The 19,329-nt window shown below is 43.2% G+C and overlaps 1 protein-coding gene across 2 annotated transcripts in view; it reads right to left on the bottom strand.

Annotated features, from left to right (window-relative positions):
- Window positions 1-19,329, bottom strand: part of FAM149A (family with sequence similarity 149 member A) — a 56,933-nt gene that overhangs the window by 17,867 nt on the left and 19,737 nt on the right. The window contains exons 1-4 of one of the 2 annotated variants that reach the window (XM_043559271.1): window positions 8,921-9,050; window positions 4,609-4,719; window positions 3,975-4,113; window positions 1,608-1,750 (exon numbers count right to left, since the gene is read on the bottom strand). In XM_043559271.1, the coding sequence (XP_043415206.1) occupies window positions 1,608-1,693 (86 nt within the window). In that variant the 5' untranslated portion in view covers window positions 1,694-1,750; window positions 3,975-4,113; window positions 4,609-4,719; window positions 8,921-9,050. Of the gene's footprint in view, window positions 1-1,607; window positions 1,751-3,974; window positions 4,114-4,608; window positions 4,720-8,920; window positions 9,051-19,329 lie in introns of those variants that run through there. The other variant, XM_043559281.1, reaches the window with a different exon arrangement.

Below are 19,329 nucleotides of genomic sequence, written 5' to 3'. Positions count from 1 at the left end.
CACGGGCTTCGAGGGCGCAGGACGGGCTGTTCTCGCCACTGACGCAAAGATCGGAGGCAGAGTTCTCGGGCTCTCTGAGCCACTGATTTCACTGGTTTGTTTTTTGGATGAAAGAGATACTAATAGTCACCTGTAGGGCTGAGGGGTGGCTTAGAGATGCCAGAGCCAGACATCTAGGGTAAGGCTGGGCACACAGGGGCTCTCTATGCACGTTAACTAATATCCACGTAATGAATAAACCTATATAAACATATATACCAGGCTTATATTCCTTGCAGTCTCTCCTTTTTCCACCCTCCCCTCCTTCGTTTTCGTCTGAACTATTTAGGACAGGAGTGGTGGGGGCAGGTCTGAGCTCCTGGCTCTTGGGTGACTGCCCTGTGCTAGAAAAGTCAGCACCCACAATGAGTACCGGTGGGCGTACGATGCCCTTCAAGACAGAGGGCTGATGAAGGGCGGAACAGAGAAGATTTAAAAACGACTCGGGGCGCCTGGGTGGCGCAGTCGGTTAAGCGTCCGACTTCAGCCAGGTCGCGATCTCGCGGTCCGGGAGTTCGAGCCCCGCGTCGGGCTCTGGGCTGATGGCTCGGAGCCTGGAGCCTGTTTCCGATTCTGTGTCCCCCTCTCTCTCTGCCCCTCCCCCGTTCATGCTCTGTCTCTCTCTGTCCCAAAAATAAATAAACAAACGTTGAAAAAAAAATTTTAAAAACGACTGAGTCAAGATTTCTTTTAAGTTACCTACTTGAGGTAACCAGAAAATCCCTCTACATTTGTCGGGGTGTTCTATCTAATCTATTCTCTCCAGATGTAATACAAAGGAACTTCAGATAACGGAGATGGGTTTTTCTCCTAAGTGCATCTGGCTGAATAATTGAAGGAAGAAAAGCTTTTTCTCCATACCCAATCTATATTCTCCAGCTTTGCTATTACAAACTGAGCTATCCTTGGGGCACCTGGGTGGCTCAGTCAGTTGAGCATCCGACTTCGGCTCAGGTCATGATCTCACGGTTCATGGGTTCGAGCCCCACGTTGGGCTCTGTGCTGACAGCTCAGAGCCTGGAGCCCGCTTCGGATTCTGTGTCTCCCTCTCTCTCTGTTCCTCCCCAACCTGTACTCTCTCTGTCTCTCAAAAATAAATAAACATTAAAACAAATTAAAAAAAAATAAGCTATCCTCTCTCATAAGGAATCTGGATGAGTTAGTAAAATTCAGCTATTCAATCACTTGGCAAATAATTACTCTGTTCCTCCCCCACCCCGACCCCAAAGACTGTTCTCAGCTCTGAAGACTGACGCGTTGCTCACAAACTAGTGAAGGTGAAAGGTAAAGGCTCGTTTCGGCCCATTCCTGTATTTGTCACGTATGCAAGGCCTTTCTGAAAATGAGCGAGATTTGCTTCTCACAAATTAGAATGCACTTGGGCCCAATATTCCCTCAGACACCATTTCAAAGACTATGCTTTCTCAATTAAGACATGTGTCCTGGATACATATTTTGATCAGGCAATTGCTTTCAGTCAAAATATACGAACTGTATTAACCAGGTAAGGAGTAACCAGGTGGATGCAAAACCCATTCCAGAGAATTACCGTGGAACAACTTCCCTACCTCAGGTGGAGGGATCTTCTTGCCCACTCGCTGCATTCGGCCACTAGATTCTGAGTCTGAGGGCTTACTTTCCCTTCGAACAACATTTCTTCCACCTCCCAGAATAGCTGCTGTACTTTCTGCGCATTGGCTTTGTCAAACTCCTAGAACAGAAATGCACATTCAGTAGCAAGACGAAAAGTTGCAGAACCACGACGGGAGCCTGGGTGGCTCAGCCGGTTAAGTGTCTGACTTCGGCTCAGGCCATGATCTCGCAGTTCATGAGTTCAAACCCCGCGTCGGGCTCTGTGCTGACAGCCTGGAGCCTGCTTCCGATCCTGTGTCTCCCTCTCTCTCTGCCCCTCCCCTGCTTACACTCTGTCTCTCTCTCTCTCTCTCGCTCTCAAAAATAAATAAATATTAAAAAATAAAAATGAAACTAAAAATAAAAAATAGAAGTTGCAGATGTGTGGCCTTCATAATCAGTAACACACATTTAAAGTGCTTCTTATTTAGCAGGAGTACAACATGACAACAAGAATGTGGACTTTGCAGTCATTATAGAAAGGACCATGTACCCTCTAGGGATGATGGAACCTGAAATCGAACCCACAACTCAGCAGCAGGTGCACATTCACTTTGATACACCTGACCCAAGATGGTCAGGTCTGGTTGATTTTCACAGAAGGCTATTCAGTGTTTTCTGTTGTGCTCCTTCCCTTAAACTGATAACAACCTACATTCCCACTACAGCAGGGGAGCGAAATTCTTTTAAAATGCAAATAGGGTAAAAAACTACTAATATTCTCCTCCCAGGAGGGGACTGGGGGACCGAGGCATGGCGAAAGGCTTACTTTCAATTTTCTCTTTTGGCTTTTGTTGCTTATTGCAAATATTACCTATCAAAAAAGTAAGTTAAAATTTTTTATTATTATTTTTTTTTAATGTTTATTTATTTCTGAAGGAGAGAGAGAGAGAGACAGAGTGTAAGCGGGGAGGGGCAGAGAGAGAGAGATACACACACAGAACCTGAAGGCTCCAAGCTGTCAGCACACAGCCCCACGTGGGGCTTGAACTCACGGAACCGTGAGATCATGATCTGAGCCGAAGTCGGACGCTCGACTGACTGAGCCACGCAGGTGCCCCGGTACGTTAAAGTTTTTAAACAAAGAGCAACTGTAGGGCCTGATGTAATTTCAACTCTTGAAACGGAAGCCCCAAGAATCTCTCTGGATAATTACACGAAAACATGGGCCGAAAGAATCGCGGAACTTGGGACACTATGAAGCAAGGGTCCTCAGCCTTCTTCCCACCTGCAGAGGCACGAGAGGGAGGGCAGGGGCTGTTCATCGCAGGTGCAGGAGTCCCGCCTTGTCTGAAAAGTCCTGAGTGATCGGGAGTTCGAGCCCCACATCAGGCTCTGTGCTGACAGCTTAGAGCCTGGAACCTGCTTCAGATTCTGTGTCTCCCTCTCTCTGCCCCTCCTCCACTCGTGCTCTGTCTCTGTCTCTGTCTCTCTCTCAAAAATAAGTATATGTTAAAAATAAAAATAAAAATTTAGAATGCTGGTGGGAAATTCCCTCATCATCGATGATTTTGTACAGTCTTTACTTCTCCACATTTTTCTAGTATTTAAGTTCCTGATTGTCAAAGCCTGTCCTGAATTTCCAGCCACAGACAGGATACAAGAGATCATTTATAACATGGAGGGGGAGGGTTGGGAAGTGGAAAACAAAACCAAAATTCTCAACAGCTAAGATTCTGGGTTATGAGATTATGAGTGATTTTTATTTTTCCTAATATTTTCTGTATTTTTAAGTTTTTCCATGTGACATGTAAATAGGTTCATATGGATGTATGTGTATCTTTCAAAGTTGGTAAAAAAGTTTATTTAAAAGTAAGAAAATGAGGCACCTGGGTGGCTCAGTCAGTTGAGCGTCTGACTTTGGCTCAGGTCGTGATCTCACAGTTTGTGGGTTCAAGCCCCGCGTCAGGCTCTGTGCTGACAACTCGGAGACTGGAGCCTGCTTTGGATTCTGGGTCTCCTCCTCTCTCTGCCCCTCCCCTGCTCTGTTTCTCTCTCTCAAAATAACTTAAAAAAAACACAACTCTTGGGGCACCTGGGTGGTTCAGTCGCTTAAGCATCCAACTTCGGCTCAGGTCACGATCTCACGGTTTGTGGGTTCGGGCCCCGCGTCAGGCTCTGTGCTGACAGTTCAGAGCCCGGAGCCTGCTTCGGATTCTGTGTCTCCCTCTCTCTCTCTGCCCCTCCCCTGCTCATGCTCTCTGTCTCTCAAGAATAAATAAACATTAAAAAATTTTTTTTCAAAAGTAAAGAAAGCAATTCTTCATCATTAATTGTAAGCACAGAATTACAATGAAACCTACGTCATCTCTCCAGGAGTAAATGGAGCTCCTCTCTGTTGATAAGCCAGTGGTGGAACTCTGTGTGCCAGACCCAGACCAAGAGTTGTGGGCACCTGCAGGCGTGGGCCTTCCACTCGATGGCAACGACGATACGGATCCACTGCAGAGACACATGCAAGCAAAGTGGGAAGAGGTTATACGGCAGGTGGTTCTCCTTCTCTGAGCTGCTTTTAAAACTGATTCTAGGGGCGCCTGGGTGGCGCAGTCGGTTGGGCGTCCGACTTCAGCCAGGTCACGATCTCGCAGTCTGTGGGTTCGAGCCCCGCGTCGGGCTCTGGGCTGATGGCTCAGAGCCTGGAGCCTGTTTCTGATTCTGTGTCTCCCTCTCTCTGCCCCTCCCCCGTTCATGCTCTGTCTCTCTCTGTCCCAAAAAAAATAAATAAAAAACGTTGAAAAAAAAATTAAAAAAAAAAAACTGATTCTAAAACATTCATGCAGTGTAGCATCTCCCGACACTACAAACAAAACTGCTTTTTTGTTTTGTTCTGTTTTTTACTTTTAGAACTGCATGGCCAATCACTGATTCTGCTTCCTGTATTCATTATGGGAGCGTTTTGATTGTGCAATCAGAAGCACTGAACAAGCTAATTCTTACCAGGCATATTTATCAATGGCTTTCTGCACATTTCTTGTAAAATGTGTAGGTAAAGGATCTTCGCTTTTCACAACGGCACTGTGCTTTCCAGATCCTTCTGCCAGTCCTCTTCTGAAAAATAAAATAGGAAAACCATCTCTGATGTAATCATCGAATTTTATTCATTGAGACTTTTAAAACGTCCTTTGGCATAAAGTTGCTTCTTTCTTCCTGCTGCGTCCCCCAAACACACAAAGTGTGCATGCTTACACACGTGCTCACACACACCATATTTCCTCAAGAAACTGAAGGTCTAGGATCTTACCATCTCTATTTTTCTTAGAACAAGGTTGACATTAACCTATATGCCCCTTTATGTAAACGGGGGGGGGTGGGGGTGGGGGGAGAAACACAACTTTTTGTGACTTAGCCAGACCGGTAAACATTGCCCCCAACTCCGTGCAGACACGGCCTCACTCCAAGGCAAGTGGACCATGAGCTAGATTTCACTTCCAACTTGTCCCTTGACTGGGTGCCCTTGTGATTACAAAAGCCAACCAGCCTTTCGGGAAAAACTTGATAGTTCTGTATTAACTCTGGAACGTATTAAATTCTGTTGAGTCACTAAACACATGAATGAACAGAAGAAATGATTGAAACCCACAGACAATAGCTCATTTTAGCATGGCACCATTGTCTGCCTAACGTGTGGCGAGTTTTAAAACATTAAAGTTAATGAAAAACAACAACAAAGGAAGAAATCTCTAAACTTTAAATAAGGTACTAAACCTGACTGGTGTAGGAGAGTTAATCATTAAAATGCCCTTTCAATGAACCTCTTAAAACATTTACTTCCCTCTTAGTCAAAGCAACTTCCTAACATTTAACAGTAAACAACTTTCATTCTTTTATAGAAATAATAGTTTCCCATACAAATAACTCATATTCTATATCATCTGAAGATATGGCAGTGATTTGGGGGGAACAAGTCAACTTTCAGTCTTTTTAACAGGGATACCACAGTAATACTCATTTAAAAAAAAAAGTTTGCTGTGTCATCAATTAAAATGGTGCCTAATTTACAGCATTTATATTACTGAATGTAAATGGAGTTTAAAAAAATATCAATACAGATTGGGGCACCCGGGTGGTTCAGTCAGTTAAGCGTCCGATTTCAGCTCAGGTCGGTTTGTGAGTTTGAGCCCCGCATAGGACTCTGTGCTGACAGCTTAGAGCCTGGAGCCTGCTTCGGATTCCGTGTCTCCCTCTCTCTCTGCAAACCACCCCCCGCCTCCCCCGCTCATGCTGTTTGTCTCTCTCTCTCTCTCTCATAAATAAACATTAAAATAATTAAAAATATTAATACAGAGAATAAATTCCGCCCTTAGTTATATATCTGCAGTACTCTACAACAAAGGGAATTTGAAAAACAAGTTAATTAGTACAAACAGGTTAGTAAGAACCTCTGCCTTCCATACATACATCTTGTATGAGAGAAGAATAGAATCATGTATTTTTCCCCCTCCTTACTGCTTATGTGTCTTAGGTACAATCAGGCGATTCGGAGAATAAAGGTGCTAAGAGATAAGAATACCGGACAAGCTTTTACGGTAATAAACAGCTTTACCTCTGGCCTTATTCAGTCGTGTTTCAAAACCATCAATTACTTATCAATTTCATTCGCCTCCGTAACTCCTTAGAGAAACATAAAAACACTTATGATGGAAAGGAGACAATCAACCAAACGTTACATCAGAGAGAACTGCTTCGAGCATTAAGAAAGAAACGCTAGCCTACGAGTTCATCTGCTTCTTACTGAGAAATAACTGGAAACCTCAAGGTGGTGAATTAAATGAAACGTGCTCCTTCATAATATCTATAAAAGAAGAACACAGATCCATTAGAATCCTGCTCTGCCCCTGACAGGCTCTGTGTTCCCAGCAAGTTGCCCCTAACCCTGGACCCACCTGCAACACAGTGCAAATACTGTCAACGGTTTCAATACGGTTGTTGTGAGATCTCAGTTAAATCAAGTGTGTGCAGTGCCCACGTCATCAGTGCTGGCTCTATCGGGTGGTTCCTGCTCACTGCTACCACGGCTATCACACGTTCCTCTCTGAAAACACCGAGCTGTTTCTTTGCACCTCCCGCAGCATTTTGTATCGTACAGATCTCTCCCCATCCTTCAGCTTTTTATTTAGATCATCCTGACACTTTATTGTTTTCGTATCAAACGCATGCCTCTCACACAGAGATGCTCTATGTTTGCCGAAAGAATCAACACGCAAAGATTAAATTAGCGACTCAAACAACGAACACGGTTTTACTCTAAAAGTACATGCTTACTACAAAGGACTGCATTGCGACCAGACACAAACATACTCTTCAAACTCAAGACGTTTCTTGAGGATGTGTCATCCTTCGTGAAGAAAGAAAATTCACAGCTCTGGGAATAGCTGATGGCCACAGAAGTGACTTTTACAACGAATTGGTTGCATAAAATGGTTTCTTGCTGTCAGCGCTGGAAGACTGAATTCACTAATCGGAGGTATGCCTGTTTGTTTTGTCCCCAATGAACAATACCTTCTTCCTCCAGAAAGTTCACCCTTTTTCAGGGGCCAGGGGAGGAGGGGGTCTTTCCAATCCAAGATAATGCTTTACAAAATGAAAGCACTGATGATTCTCTTCTCTTAGCACCGTATCCTTTCCCCAGAAGGCATTCCTACTGACTTCAAAGTGTAGCTGACAGATCTTCAAGATGCGGGGACTAGGTGTGTGCAGCAGGTTGGGGCTGGGGGTAGAGGACTACTATAAGATGCCCTCACCCACCATCTAGGTCTGCACTAGTTCTAAAAAAAAATTTTTTTTTTTTTCCTCTGAGCTTCCTTTCCTTCAAAAGCCTCTGTATGTCTGTGGAACTTCTTGAACTTCAGAGTTCAGTGTAATAACAGATACGTTTGACCACAGAGTTCAGAAATTCTGAAGAGGAAGTTGTACCTATTAATGCAATGAATACCCAAAGTCACCAAAAACCTAGGGATGGAGCTGCCCCCTGGACCCAGGCCATCTGACCTGCGTGTGTCTCCGGGGACCCCAAACTACCGACGTGGTTCAGTAAAACCAGAATCGATACAACTTGCCTTTTGTTTTTTCTTTTTATGTCTTGTTTTCAATCTCTGATTTCTCTCCTCTAACCAACCATTATACATAACACTGAACATCTTTAATTCCCTGTAAACTATCAATTCCCTTGTAAACTCTACAGTCTAAAACAGGGTACAGGGCACCTGGGTTAAGCATCCGACTTTGGCTCAGGTCATGAGCTCACAGTTCATGAGTTTGAGCCCTGCTCTGGGTGAGCACAAGCCCCACTTCAGGTAAGCCCTGCTTTTCTCTCTCTCTGTTCCTTGCTCAGTTGTGCCCTTTCCCTCTCTCTCTCTCAAAAATAAAAAAATAAAAATAAACAAGTGTACAGGATTTACGGGATGTGTCCTGTAAGTACCTTAAAACTTGAAAATGGTGGAATGTCTATCAAGCTTTATTAAATACACAGACACATAACAGTTTATTACATAATACATAGACACATAACAGTTTTACACAAGTTTCTGTCTATACTGCTTAGATTTTAGAGATGTTAAAAAAAAACTGTTAATGGGTATATTTAAGGCTGTTCACTTGGAAAGAGGGAGTGGGTTTTAGGGCCGACTGAAGTGCACCCACTGAACTAGATAGCCCTAATTTGTCAGTGCATCAAATTTAAGGCTGAGTCCAAATCTCCATGAGTCACTCTTCCAGTGGACGAGGTAATGACTCTATTACTTAATTTTACTTTTTAAAACTCACCTCTTGATGGCCCACAAATCTCTGCCTCTTTGCCTTAATAGAAATTCAATATTAAACAGTGATCAGAGCTTTCAAAAATTTGCGTGCCTGCTTAAAAGGACGGTCTGAAATGAGCACCGTATTCTGAGTGGGTCGAAATGCAAGATGGTTTTCTGGATGGACTGTCTCTCACGAAGAGGCTCTTGCCCTAAAACACCCAACGCCGCCCCGACTTCATACAAGCACAGCCTGGACGCAACCACAGCTGGCGGGGCCGATGGGGAGAATCTGTCATCTCAGACGCGACGCATGCTTCTCAGTGCAAAAGAGCAACTTCGCCTGGGAAAGCTGGATGATGTCAGCACTAGAGATTTCATGAATGGGTGCAGGGATATGGACCCGATGGATCCCAGCTTTGCAGCCAGGAAAAAAAAGCAGGCACATGGCACGGAGATGTGACACGATCAAAAGTTCATCATCCCACCTCCCTTCCCAGATCAACACTTACCCAATCACAATCAGCCCCAGGCCTCGGCTGGCGTCCCCGGGGCCCGGCCCCGCGCCCCGAGGCCTGGGCGCCTCCGGGCGCTGACATCCCGCGCGGGCCCCCCGCAGGCGGCGGGCGGCCGTGCGCCCCCGCGCCCCCGGGGCCTCGACTCCCCGCCCGCCCAGCCCTGCGCCCCCAGACCGCTAGCCCCGCACACGCAGCCGCTTCGCAGCCGGGAACCGCGAGCCTCGAGCGGCGCGGCCAGGGGCGCTCCCGGCCGGGTCTGCGCGGCCCATGGGCGCGGCTGCTCGCGGGGCGCCCCGCACCGCTTCGCGTCCCGATGCTACGGCCCCGCACGGGCCAGATTCCGGCGCGGCGGGGCGACGCCTCCCGTCCCCTCCGCGCACGCCCTTCCCTCCTCCTCCCCGGCCGCCGCGCCCTTCGCCGAGGGCGGTCTGGGCCAGGCGGCGGGTCTCGGGCGCTCCCGGTTTCCAAGCCTGGCCCGCGCTCCCCGCCCCCACACGCTGCCTCCCTGCCCTGCGTCCGCGGCCCGCGTTCCCAGGAACCTGACCTTGGAAAAGTCCTGCTGCCAGAGGCCCGATTTCATACTCCAGTGACCTGAGCTTGGGCCGCAAGCCACTCGGCCTCTTGGCCCTCGCCTCGCCGCCCTCCCTGCGCCTCCAGTGCGCACGGTCGGGCTCCCTCTCCGCCCCACCCGGCGCGCCCGGGGCCTGTCCGGGCGGGGGGAGGGGGAGCAGGAAGGGGGTCTGTCCGGACAGGTGTTTGCTATACTTAATTCTTTCAAGTAGGATTTTAATTAACAGGAGAAAGACCGAGAACTTTAATTGACAGGAGAAAGATTTCACCTATCCCCGTCCTCCCATCAAAGGATTCCCAGGTGGGAGGTAGGTGGAAGGGAGGTTAAAAAATATGGAAGCCTCAGACCTGGTGAATGCAAGATGCTAAACCGATTAACAGGAACTCCGGGCCTAGTTGTGCACCAAAGATTTGTCTCTATTCATGTCCCGTCTCTCCAGCTTCATTCAAATAGATGCTTTATCTCATCCCACCCAGTAACTTTTCTACAAGCCAGCGAGCATGCCTGTGTTTAGGTTTTTTAATATGCGCTTGTGTCAATCTTGAAGTCATACAATTATACCAGGACCCCTGTGTGGGGACCTAGCAAAATATCCAAGCCACCATATTCATACATTGAGAGAAACAGGAGTGATTTCGCTTAAATAATGTACATTTTCAAAGCAACGTGGGAAAGGGTGGGCCCTTTATACATACGTGTATATATGTGGGGTGTGTGTGTGTGTGTGTGTGTATCAGGAAAACTGATGGTGTCTGAAGTAAACACACACCTGCTAACACTAGTGATGTGTAAAGGGAGGCATGACAGGGAAACAAAAGAAAGAAGAATATTATGATCCAAAGATAGGCCATCTTGTTTACTTTTTTAACACCCATGCTTCGTAGATACCATTATCCAATTTCACTGAGGAAAATACCGAAGGCAGAAAAACCAGAAGCAAAATGTTCCAGGTCACTCCACGAGGCTGTGGTGTGTGTGTGTGTGTGTGTGTGTGTGTGTGTGTGTGTGTCCCAGCTATGGATTATTGCACAGCAAACCACCCCAAATTTAGTGGATTAACACGGGAATCATTCTGTGCTGCTCACAAACCACAGAATTCACAAATTTGGGCAAGACTTGCCTGGGTGATTATTCTGCTTTGGCTGGCGTTGTGGCTCGCTGGCATTATTCAGCTGGTATACCATTATTCAGCGGTATCCAGCGGGCCTCTGGACTGGTCTGGAGGGCCCAAGAAAGCTTCACCCGCATGGTATCTAGCACTTTGGGGTGGGGGAATGGCTGGAAGGCTGGGCACAGCTGGGCCCTTCTCTCATTGCAAGACCTCCCCGGGGAACCTCTCCAGCGGGGCAATCAGAATTCCCACATGGCAGCTCGGGGCTCTGAGAAACCAAGGCTGAAGCTGTCAGCTCTGTGAAAGTCCGGCTTGGAACGGGCATAGCGTCACTCCCATTGTACTCCATTGTCAAAGTGGTCACGGATTCAAAGCGTTGGGAAAGAGAACCCATCCCTCTATGGGAAGTGCGTCAAAGAATCTGCACTTTTATTCTGCCACTATCCACTTCCGTCCAGATGTTATTTACACGCCTCCCTGACATGCACAACATACTCAAGCCTCTCAAAATTCCCTAAATCTGATCATTTCAGTCATATTCAAGTGAGGAGGAGGAGGCTCCTCGGGGGCATTTCCTCTGCATCTGAAGACCTGTGAACTAAAGAGACAAGCCAGCGCCCTCTGCCCCACAAACAATGGGGAGACGGAGACTGGAGAACCACAGCGGACACTCGTGTCGCAAAGGAGGGACAGTGGGAGACACAGCAGCCTCTGGCCCGCGGCTATCTGAATCCAAGCAGGCTCATGTTTCCAAATCCTTGATCGGGACCCGCTTCTGCTCCCTGGCTCCCTCCCAGCTCTTCGCTCTGCCTTCTGGGCTTCTGGTTCCACCCTCTGAGTTGTCCTCATGAGGAAGAAATGGCCCAGGGCAGCCTGCTTCCTTCCAGAGAAGCTTCACGGGGGAGGAACCAAAGTCAGAGTTGCTTCGAGTCCAAGCTGATAGTGCTTCTAACACTCCACCAATATAATTCTCTTATATAAATTCTGTCCTGTCCTTTCAATTTCATTCAAGTTCCCTCCACTAGCCATAAGCCACTCTGACCCTTCTTTCTGGGACAGGTCATTGGGGCACCTTTGAGGCTGCTATGGGACAATGCTCTTAAGCCCCTAAATCTTCCCGAGGCTTTAGTTAGCCGAACCTGTGGTTCCCCCTCTACCACCGCCCGGGAGCTGATCTGTGCGTGGAGGTCATTTCTTAATTCTGTTCAGAGACTCTGATGTTGAAACAACCCACTCTTCAAACCCAACAAGTCCTGACTCTCACATTTCATACGAATTCTGCTCAATAACTGAACAGCTCCTTCTTTAGTTCATCTCTCTCTTCTCTCAAATTTCCAAACCCAAAGCACTACTGATTTAGAGACAGAAGTCCTAAAATCTTCCTGCTGGACTGGTCTAGAGAGCAGTATGCCCCAGCAGAAATATAATGGCAGCGACACACATAATTTTAAATTTTCTAGTATCTGCATTAATAAAGTTAAAAGGAACAGTTGAAATTGTTTTTAATAATATATTTTATTTAATCCACTATATCTAAAATCAACTATATCTCAACACGTAATCAATATAAAAATTATTGAGATATCTTAAATCCTTTTTTTTTTTCCGGTGCTGTCTTTGAAATCCAATGTGTACTTCCCACTTAGCTCACATCTCAGAACTAGTAATGTTTCAAGGGCTCATTCACTACATGTGGCTTGTGGCTTCTGTACTGGACAGTGGTCTAGACTATAAAATCCTTTGACTTTTGTTGTTGTTGTTGTTTTGAGAGAGAGAGAGAGAGAGCAGGGGAAGGTCAGAGGGCAAGGGAGAGGGAGAATCCCAAGCCGGCTCACGCTCAGCGCAGAGCCCGATAGGGAGCCCTCTGTGGAGACTGACGCAGGGCTCGATCCCACAACCCTATGGTCAGGACCTGAGGATAAATCAAGAGTCACACGTTCAACTGACTGAGCCACCCAGGAGCCCCTAAAATCCCTTGACTTTTATTTTTAATATGGCTTAAACATTTTAAGACTTCATCATTCTTAGCCAAGCCTAAAGTTGTGCGTTATTTATATCTACAAGATACATATACATATGCATACGTATATATGAGAATATGTATATATTCTCTTATAAATATGCACGTTTCCAAAGTATTAGTCATAAACTTCATCAATATGCAGTTAAACGCTTAACTGCATTATCACAACCAAAGCTACTGATCCTGTCAGTTTATTCTTAAAGGCACGTTGACATTTCTATAAGCAGACAAAAATTCATTTCAAATAAAAAGGATTAAAAATGTTCCACATTTGAATATGATTTATAAAAGAAAGACATTTTCCTCAATGTTATTTGTACTTAGAGCATATCATTTTTCATCCTTCACTGGTTACTTAAACTGGATTTGGGAACCAAAAGTAAATACCTATTTCCGCATTCTTGATGGAGTGTTTTACATTCTAAGGGGGGTGGGGGCTTGAGGTCAATAATCGCAGTAATTAAATAGAAGACCTCAATTCCTAAAATAAGGATATTAGGATCTGCCTTAACCTATTTTGGAGAATTCATTTGGATGAAATGAAATTGTGCATGTGACCATCCTCTGAAAAATCCATTAGAAATGTAAAGATCTATCACTAGTCACAAGCAACATTTCAGTTGTCAAAAACCGACCTGATTTCAAGTACTGGCTCTGCCTTGCTCTAGCCAGGCAATCCCGAATTGGTAATAATTCCCTGAGCATAAATTGTCGAAAGCAAATCTAATATTATTCTCTTCCTTGTAGAGTCCTATGAATTAGAGATGATTTTTAAAAAGTGCACGTAGATGCCTAATACATTGTAACTTACATTACTCCGCCTTTCAGCTCTTGAAACATTGAGTTAATTACACTGAGAGTTTAAAAAGAAAATTGAGGGGCGCCTGGGTGGCTCAGTTGGTTAAGCATCTGACTTTGGCTCAGGTCATGATCTCATGGCTGGTGAGTTTGAGCCCCGCATCAGGCTCTGTGCTGACTGCTCAGAGCCTGGAGCTTGCTTCAGATTCTGGGTCTCCCTCTCTCTCTCTGCCCCTCCCCACTCGTGTTCTGTTTCTCTCTTTCTCTCAAAAATAAATATTAAAAATAATTTTTAATTAAAAAAGAAAAAGAAGATTGAGTAGAGAGCTCACTTGTGTCCATATTATTCTTATGCAGTTATAATATGCAAATGTTGCATATAGCCTTTTATATTTATCCAATTCAGGCAGTCTTTCCTTTGCACCTTTGTATCACGTAAACTGAAACTGTATGCATCAAAACCATGTCCTTGCTTTGCAAATGTACACACACACACACACACACACATGCGTATTTTCTATCTCCACCCTGGAGCTGTTCACCAGTGAGCACACCCACCCAGCACCTAGATCTTGGTTTCTAGTACAATCCTCCAATAGGAGGAACTAAGTTTCCGTGGAGAAATATATGATTCCAGGGCTGGGGCAGGGAAAATATAAGATCCTGGAGCATGTACAGTGCCAGAAAATAAGGATGTACTCAAAAAACTACAAAAGAGTGGGGGCATGTCAGGGGCCAGCCTGAAAGAGCCCTGAATGGCGAAAGCTGAAACAATTTGAGTACCAAAATAAATAATGTGGTATTGAGTTACAATCCAAGGAACAAAATAAATATCTATGAGTACATAGTGATATAAATAAATGAATAAATAAATAAATAAAGGGGGAGGAGGAAAGTGGTGAATCTCGTACAGAAAAATTATAAATGAATCAGGTCACTGCTTATCCTTTCAGGAAACAGAGCTTAGTATCTCCGACCCTCAACCTTGAGTGTGGGCTTGATTCCAAAGAGTACAGTATGAAAGGGAGGCGGGTAACTTTACAGGGGAAAAACCTGACCAGCACTCTGTCATCCAGATGATCAAGGTCAGCATCATTAGTGATGAGTCACGATGGAAGCAGACACCCTTAACAAGATATGAGGAGAATGCTGCTTCATCTCTGTGGTCTTCCTCCCTGAAACCCATAATCCCAGTCTAATCATAGGACAAATTCTAATTGAGAGACACTCTACCAAATATGTGACCTGTGCTTTTCAAATTGTCAACGTCATCAAAACAAGGCAAGTCTGAGAAACTGTCTCAAACCAGAGAATACTAAGGAGTCGTGATGGATAGGACCTTGGAACAGAAGAAGGACAGTGGGGAAAACCTGGTTGTAACAGCTAATCTTAAATCAGTGGATTCTGAATAAAGCAGATTACCCTCCATAATGTGGGTGGGCCTCATCCAATCAGTTGCAGCCCTTGATAGAACAAAGACTGACTTCTCCCAAGCAGAAACGAATGCTGCAAACAGACTGCCTTTGGACTCAAACTGTAACTCTTCCCTGGGTCTCCAGCCTGCCCACCTACCCCGCAGAGATTAGATTTACCAAGACTCCATTATCATGTGGGCCAATTCCTTAATGTAAATCTCACTCTCTCTCTAGCTCTTTATCTGTCTATCCATAAATATATACCTTCTTATATAAATCTATGAATATAGATGCAGGTGTAGACATATAGAGATACATCCTAATGATTCGGTTTCTCTGGGGAACCCTGGACGAATACATTGGTGATGGAATGAAGATGGAATGAAATGCGAAATTTTAGTTAATAATATTACATCAATGCCAGTTCGTTATCTGTGACAAACGTACCATCTCATATAAGATGTTAATAATAGGGAGCAACTTTTCTGTACATTTAAAACTGTTCTAAAGTAAAGTCAACTTAAAAATGCTTTCATTAAACTCTTCGCCGCATTTAAATATATTGTCCAAGTTAATAATACCTTCCTAGAAGACCAATAAAACAATATCATATTTTATTACTATAATGTGAAGAATATAATAATTTTATAATGTTCTAGGTAAACTGTGAAGTCCACAGCTTATATGAAATTATAGAAAAATGTAGAATTAATATATTATTTAACAGGAAAACAAAATAATTTTACTAGGTGGGAAAATTTATAGGGACATTATTTTTAAAGAATTACAACGGGGTGCCTGGGTGGCTCAGTCAGTTAAGCGGCTGACTTCGGCTCAGGTCATGATCTCACGGTCCGTGAGTTCAAGCTCCGCGTCGGGCTCTGTGCTGACAGCTCGGAGCCTGGAGCCTGTTTCAGATTCTGTGTCTCCCTCTCTCTGACCCTCCCCCGTTCATGCTCTGTCTCTCTCTGTCTCAAAAATAAATAAATGTTAAAAAAAATTTTTAAAAATAAATAAAAAAATAAAGAATTATAACAAAATACAGGGAGTTATATCTGATTTTATAATGACAGATACTAATAAATAATAACAGAAATGTGCTTTATATAATTATTTTCTAAGAGCAGTCTATGTAAAGCAAACTATAAGTGCATTATTTGACTCCTTTTGCAATCAAAATGTTTGCATGCAATCCCGCCAGAGAGCCACTAGATGTCAATCTTTCCCATCTGTTAAAACTGAAAAACGTGCCCATTTTTTGCAAGACTTAGGATTTAGTGAATTTTCTTTCCAGATGTGGAATCCTGTTTAGATCAGAAACCACTATTGCAGTGAACAATATCCAGTATGCACAGCTGACAGAAAGTGGCAAGATACTAACATCCCCTGTGGCTGGAATGCTAACCCTTTGGCAGGCAAACAGGCTCAGGGACCTTACTTCTGAACCTAACAACCACCCTGATGCTCGCTGCTTTTCAGTACAGAAAAGAAAATCGAGGGTGAGCAACGTAAGTAAATTCCTGAGGGTAAGCAGTTTTATCCAGATCGGTCCAGTCTGAGTTTAAAAGTTTGCCCTTTCTAAGATTCATCTCTGATCTAACTTGCAGATCTCTGTTGAAGTCCCTTCTCTGATAAAGATGTTCTATGGACATCACTTGTGGATATACCAAATACGTTCTGTAATAATACTCACTAACGTTTCTCGAATACTAACCACGTTCCAGTCCCTCCTTTAATGGACTTGATACAAGTGAGTTGAACATTTAAGTTTCACAATAATTCTTTGAAAGGGGGATAGTATTAGTATCATTATGCAGAGTAGTAAACTGAGGCACAGAGAAGTCGATGACATGACAGAGCCAACATTCTAACTTCAGCTACTGGAGATAAAGCTTATTCAACACCATGCTCAGTCTTTTATGCAGGGCAGACACCTCAGAAGCCCTCTACAACATATCCGGAGAAGTTCGAGCTCACTAGATTTAACAAAGAATACAGAAAAGTTTTTACATGTAGAAGAATGTTGTATCTGAAAAGGGTAATGGAGGAAAATTATTAGACTTTTAATATGAAGGGTGTAAAAAACTTAGAAAGCCCTAAGTAATCTATGAGGTTAACAGCTTATATAAAATTACAGAGAGATACAGAATTTGTATTTTATTTTAAAAAAAAACCCACCTAAATTGGGAATTTAGAAATCCAATGATTTCTAAATTAGTGCTGAAAATTATTAAGGACAATAATTATTAGGTAAGACCATACGAAATTGCCAATAGTGTACTGTTTTGAACCAGAAAAACAGAAATTTTATGTGTCAACCCAATACACTGGATGAATGGATTCAATAACATTTTTTTTTTAAGTAGGCTTCATGCATGGAGCCCAACGTAGGGCTTGAACTCATGACCCTGAAACCAAGATCTGGGCTGAGATCAAGGTCTCAACAGACTGAGACACCCAGGTGCCCCAATAACATTCTTTAATATCCAGTATTTTTTCTTACTTTTAAGCATTAACTTTACCATGCTATTATAGTAGAAACTGAAAGAAAAAAAACAATTTGAAAATGTTTTTATGAATACTTTTATAAAGAATTCATCAGACTTTCAAAGTAAAAACAACCACCTAAGCACATTCTAGGAAGAGTTGAATTTCCCCCACTATAGCATCAATATAGTCAAATTTTCCCCCCAAAAGTGTATTTTCATGTTTAATCTCACCTATTCTTTCAATTAGTAGAGCAGAAAGTAAAGATTTGGTAATAATTGCTAGATCACTACTTATAAGGTTTCATTTGCTGTTTCATTTGATGTCATCGAAATCTTAAGATACAGTTGATCCTTGTTATTTGCGGATCCCATATTTGTGAATTCACCTACTTGCTAAAATTTATTTATAATTCCAAAATCAACACTCCGGGTGCTTTCATGCTTATTCATGGACACGTGTAGCGGGGCAAAAAGCTGGAGTTGCCTGAATTGCGTGTTCTCCCCCGAGGTGGAGCAAGACAGCACTCTGCCTTCTTAGATTTGCTCTAACACTACCAACAAGTGCCCTTTTTGTAGTCTGTTTAGTGCCATGATGGTTTGCATTCTTGTGTTTTTAGTTGGTGATTTTGCTGTCGGAATTTGTGGTGCTTAGATGGAAATTATAGCATTGAAGGCGTATATTAGAAGAGAAGACCTAAAATCAATCATCTAACTTTCCACCTTAGGAAACTAGAAAAGGAAGAGCAAATGAAATCCAAAGTAAGCAGAAGAGAAGAAATAATAAAATTAGAGAAAATCGAAAACAAGAAATTAAATAGAGAAAATCAATGAAACCAAAAGACGGTTCTTTGTAAAGCGTAAGAAAAACCAATAAGCCTCTAGCCAAAAAGAGAGAGATTGAGAGGGGGCACAATTTACTGAAATCAGAAACAAGGGGTGCTTGCCCGGATCAGTCGGTGGAGCATGCAACTCTTGATCTCAGGGTTGTGAGTTTGAGCTCTGTGTTGGGTGTAGAGATTAATTAAAAATAAAATCTTAAAAAAAAAAAAAAGCAATGAAAGAGGGAACATCACTACAAATCCCATGGACATTGAAAGTATAATAAAGGAATACTCCGAATAACTCAGTGAGCACAAATTTGATAACCTAGATGAAACGGACCAATTCCTTGAAAGACATAATCTGCCCAAAACTCACACAAAAAGAAATAGACAATCTGAATAGGCCACCTAAATGTATTAAAGAAATTAAATCAATAATTAATAAAACAGAAAGCACCAGGCCCAAATGGGTTCACCGGTGAATTCTATCAAACATTTAAGGAAGAAATTATACCAATTCTCCTAATCTCTTTCAGAGGATAAAAACAGAGGGAATACTTCCTAACTCATTCTATGTGGCCAGCATCACTATAATACCAAAACCAGACAGAGACATTTGTAAGAAAACTACAGATATACATCTCCCATGAAGATAAATGCAAAAAATCCTCAACAAAATATTAGTAAATTGAATCCAACAATTATAAAGAGAGTTATACAGCATCACCAAATAGGATTTATCCTGGGTATGTAAGGTTGACTTAACACTACCTAATCAATTAATGTAGTCAATCATATCAACAGGCTAAAGAAAAATTACATGATTATATCAATAGATGCATAAAATGCATTTGACAAAATCCAACATCCATTCATGCAAAAACAAAAAAAAATAAAACCTCTCAGTAAAGTAGGAATAAAGGGGAATTTTTAAAACTTGACAAAGAGCATCTACAAAAAGTCTACGGCTAACATCTTAATGATGAGAAACTAGAAGCTTTCCCACTAAGGTCAGGAGTATGTCAGGATGTCCTCTCTCACCACTCACTTTTCAACATTCTACTGGAAGTCTTACCAAATACAATAAGACACAAAAATGAAAGAAAAGGTATACTGATTTAAAAGAAAGAAAATTACCTTTGTTCACAGATGACCTAATTGTCGATGTAGAAAAT

The sequence above is a fragment of the Prionailurus bengalensis genome, chromosome B1 (genome assembly GCF_016509475.1).
Source record: "Prionailurus bengalensis isolate Pbe53 chromosome B1, Fcat_Pben_1.1_paternal_pri, whole genome shotgun sequence".
Taxonomy (NCBI): Eukaryota; Metazoa; Chordata; class Mammalia; order Carnivora; family Felidae; genus Prionailurus; species Prionailurus bengalensis.
This window is presented reverse-complemented; position numbering and strand designations above follow the sequence as displayed.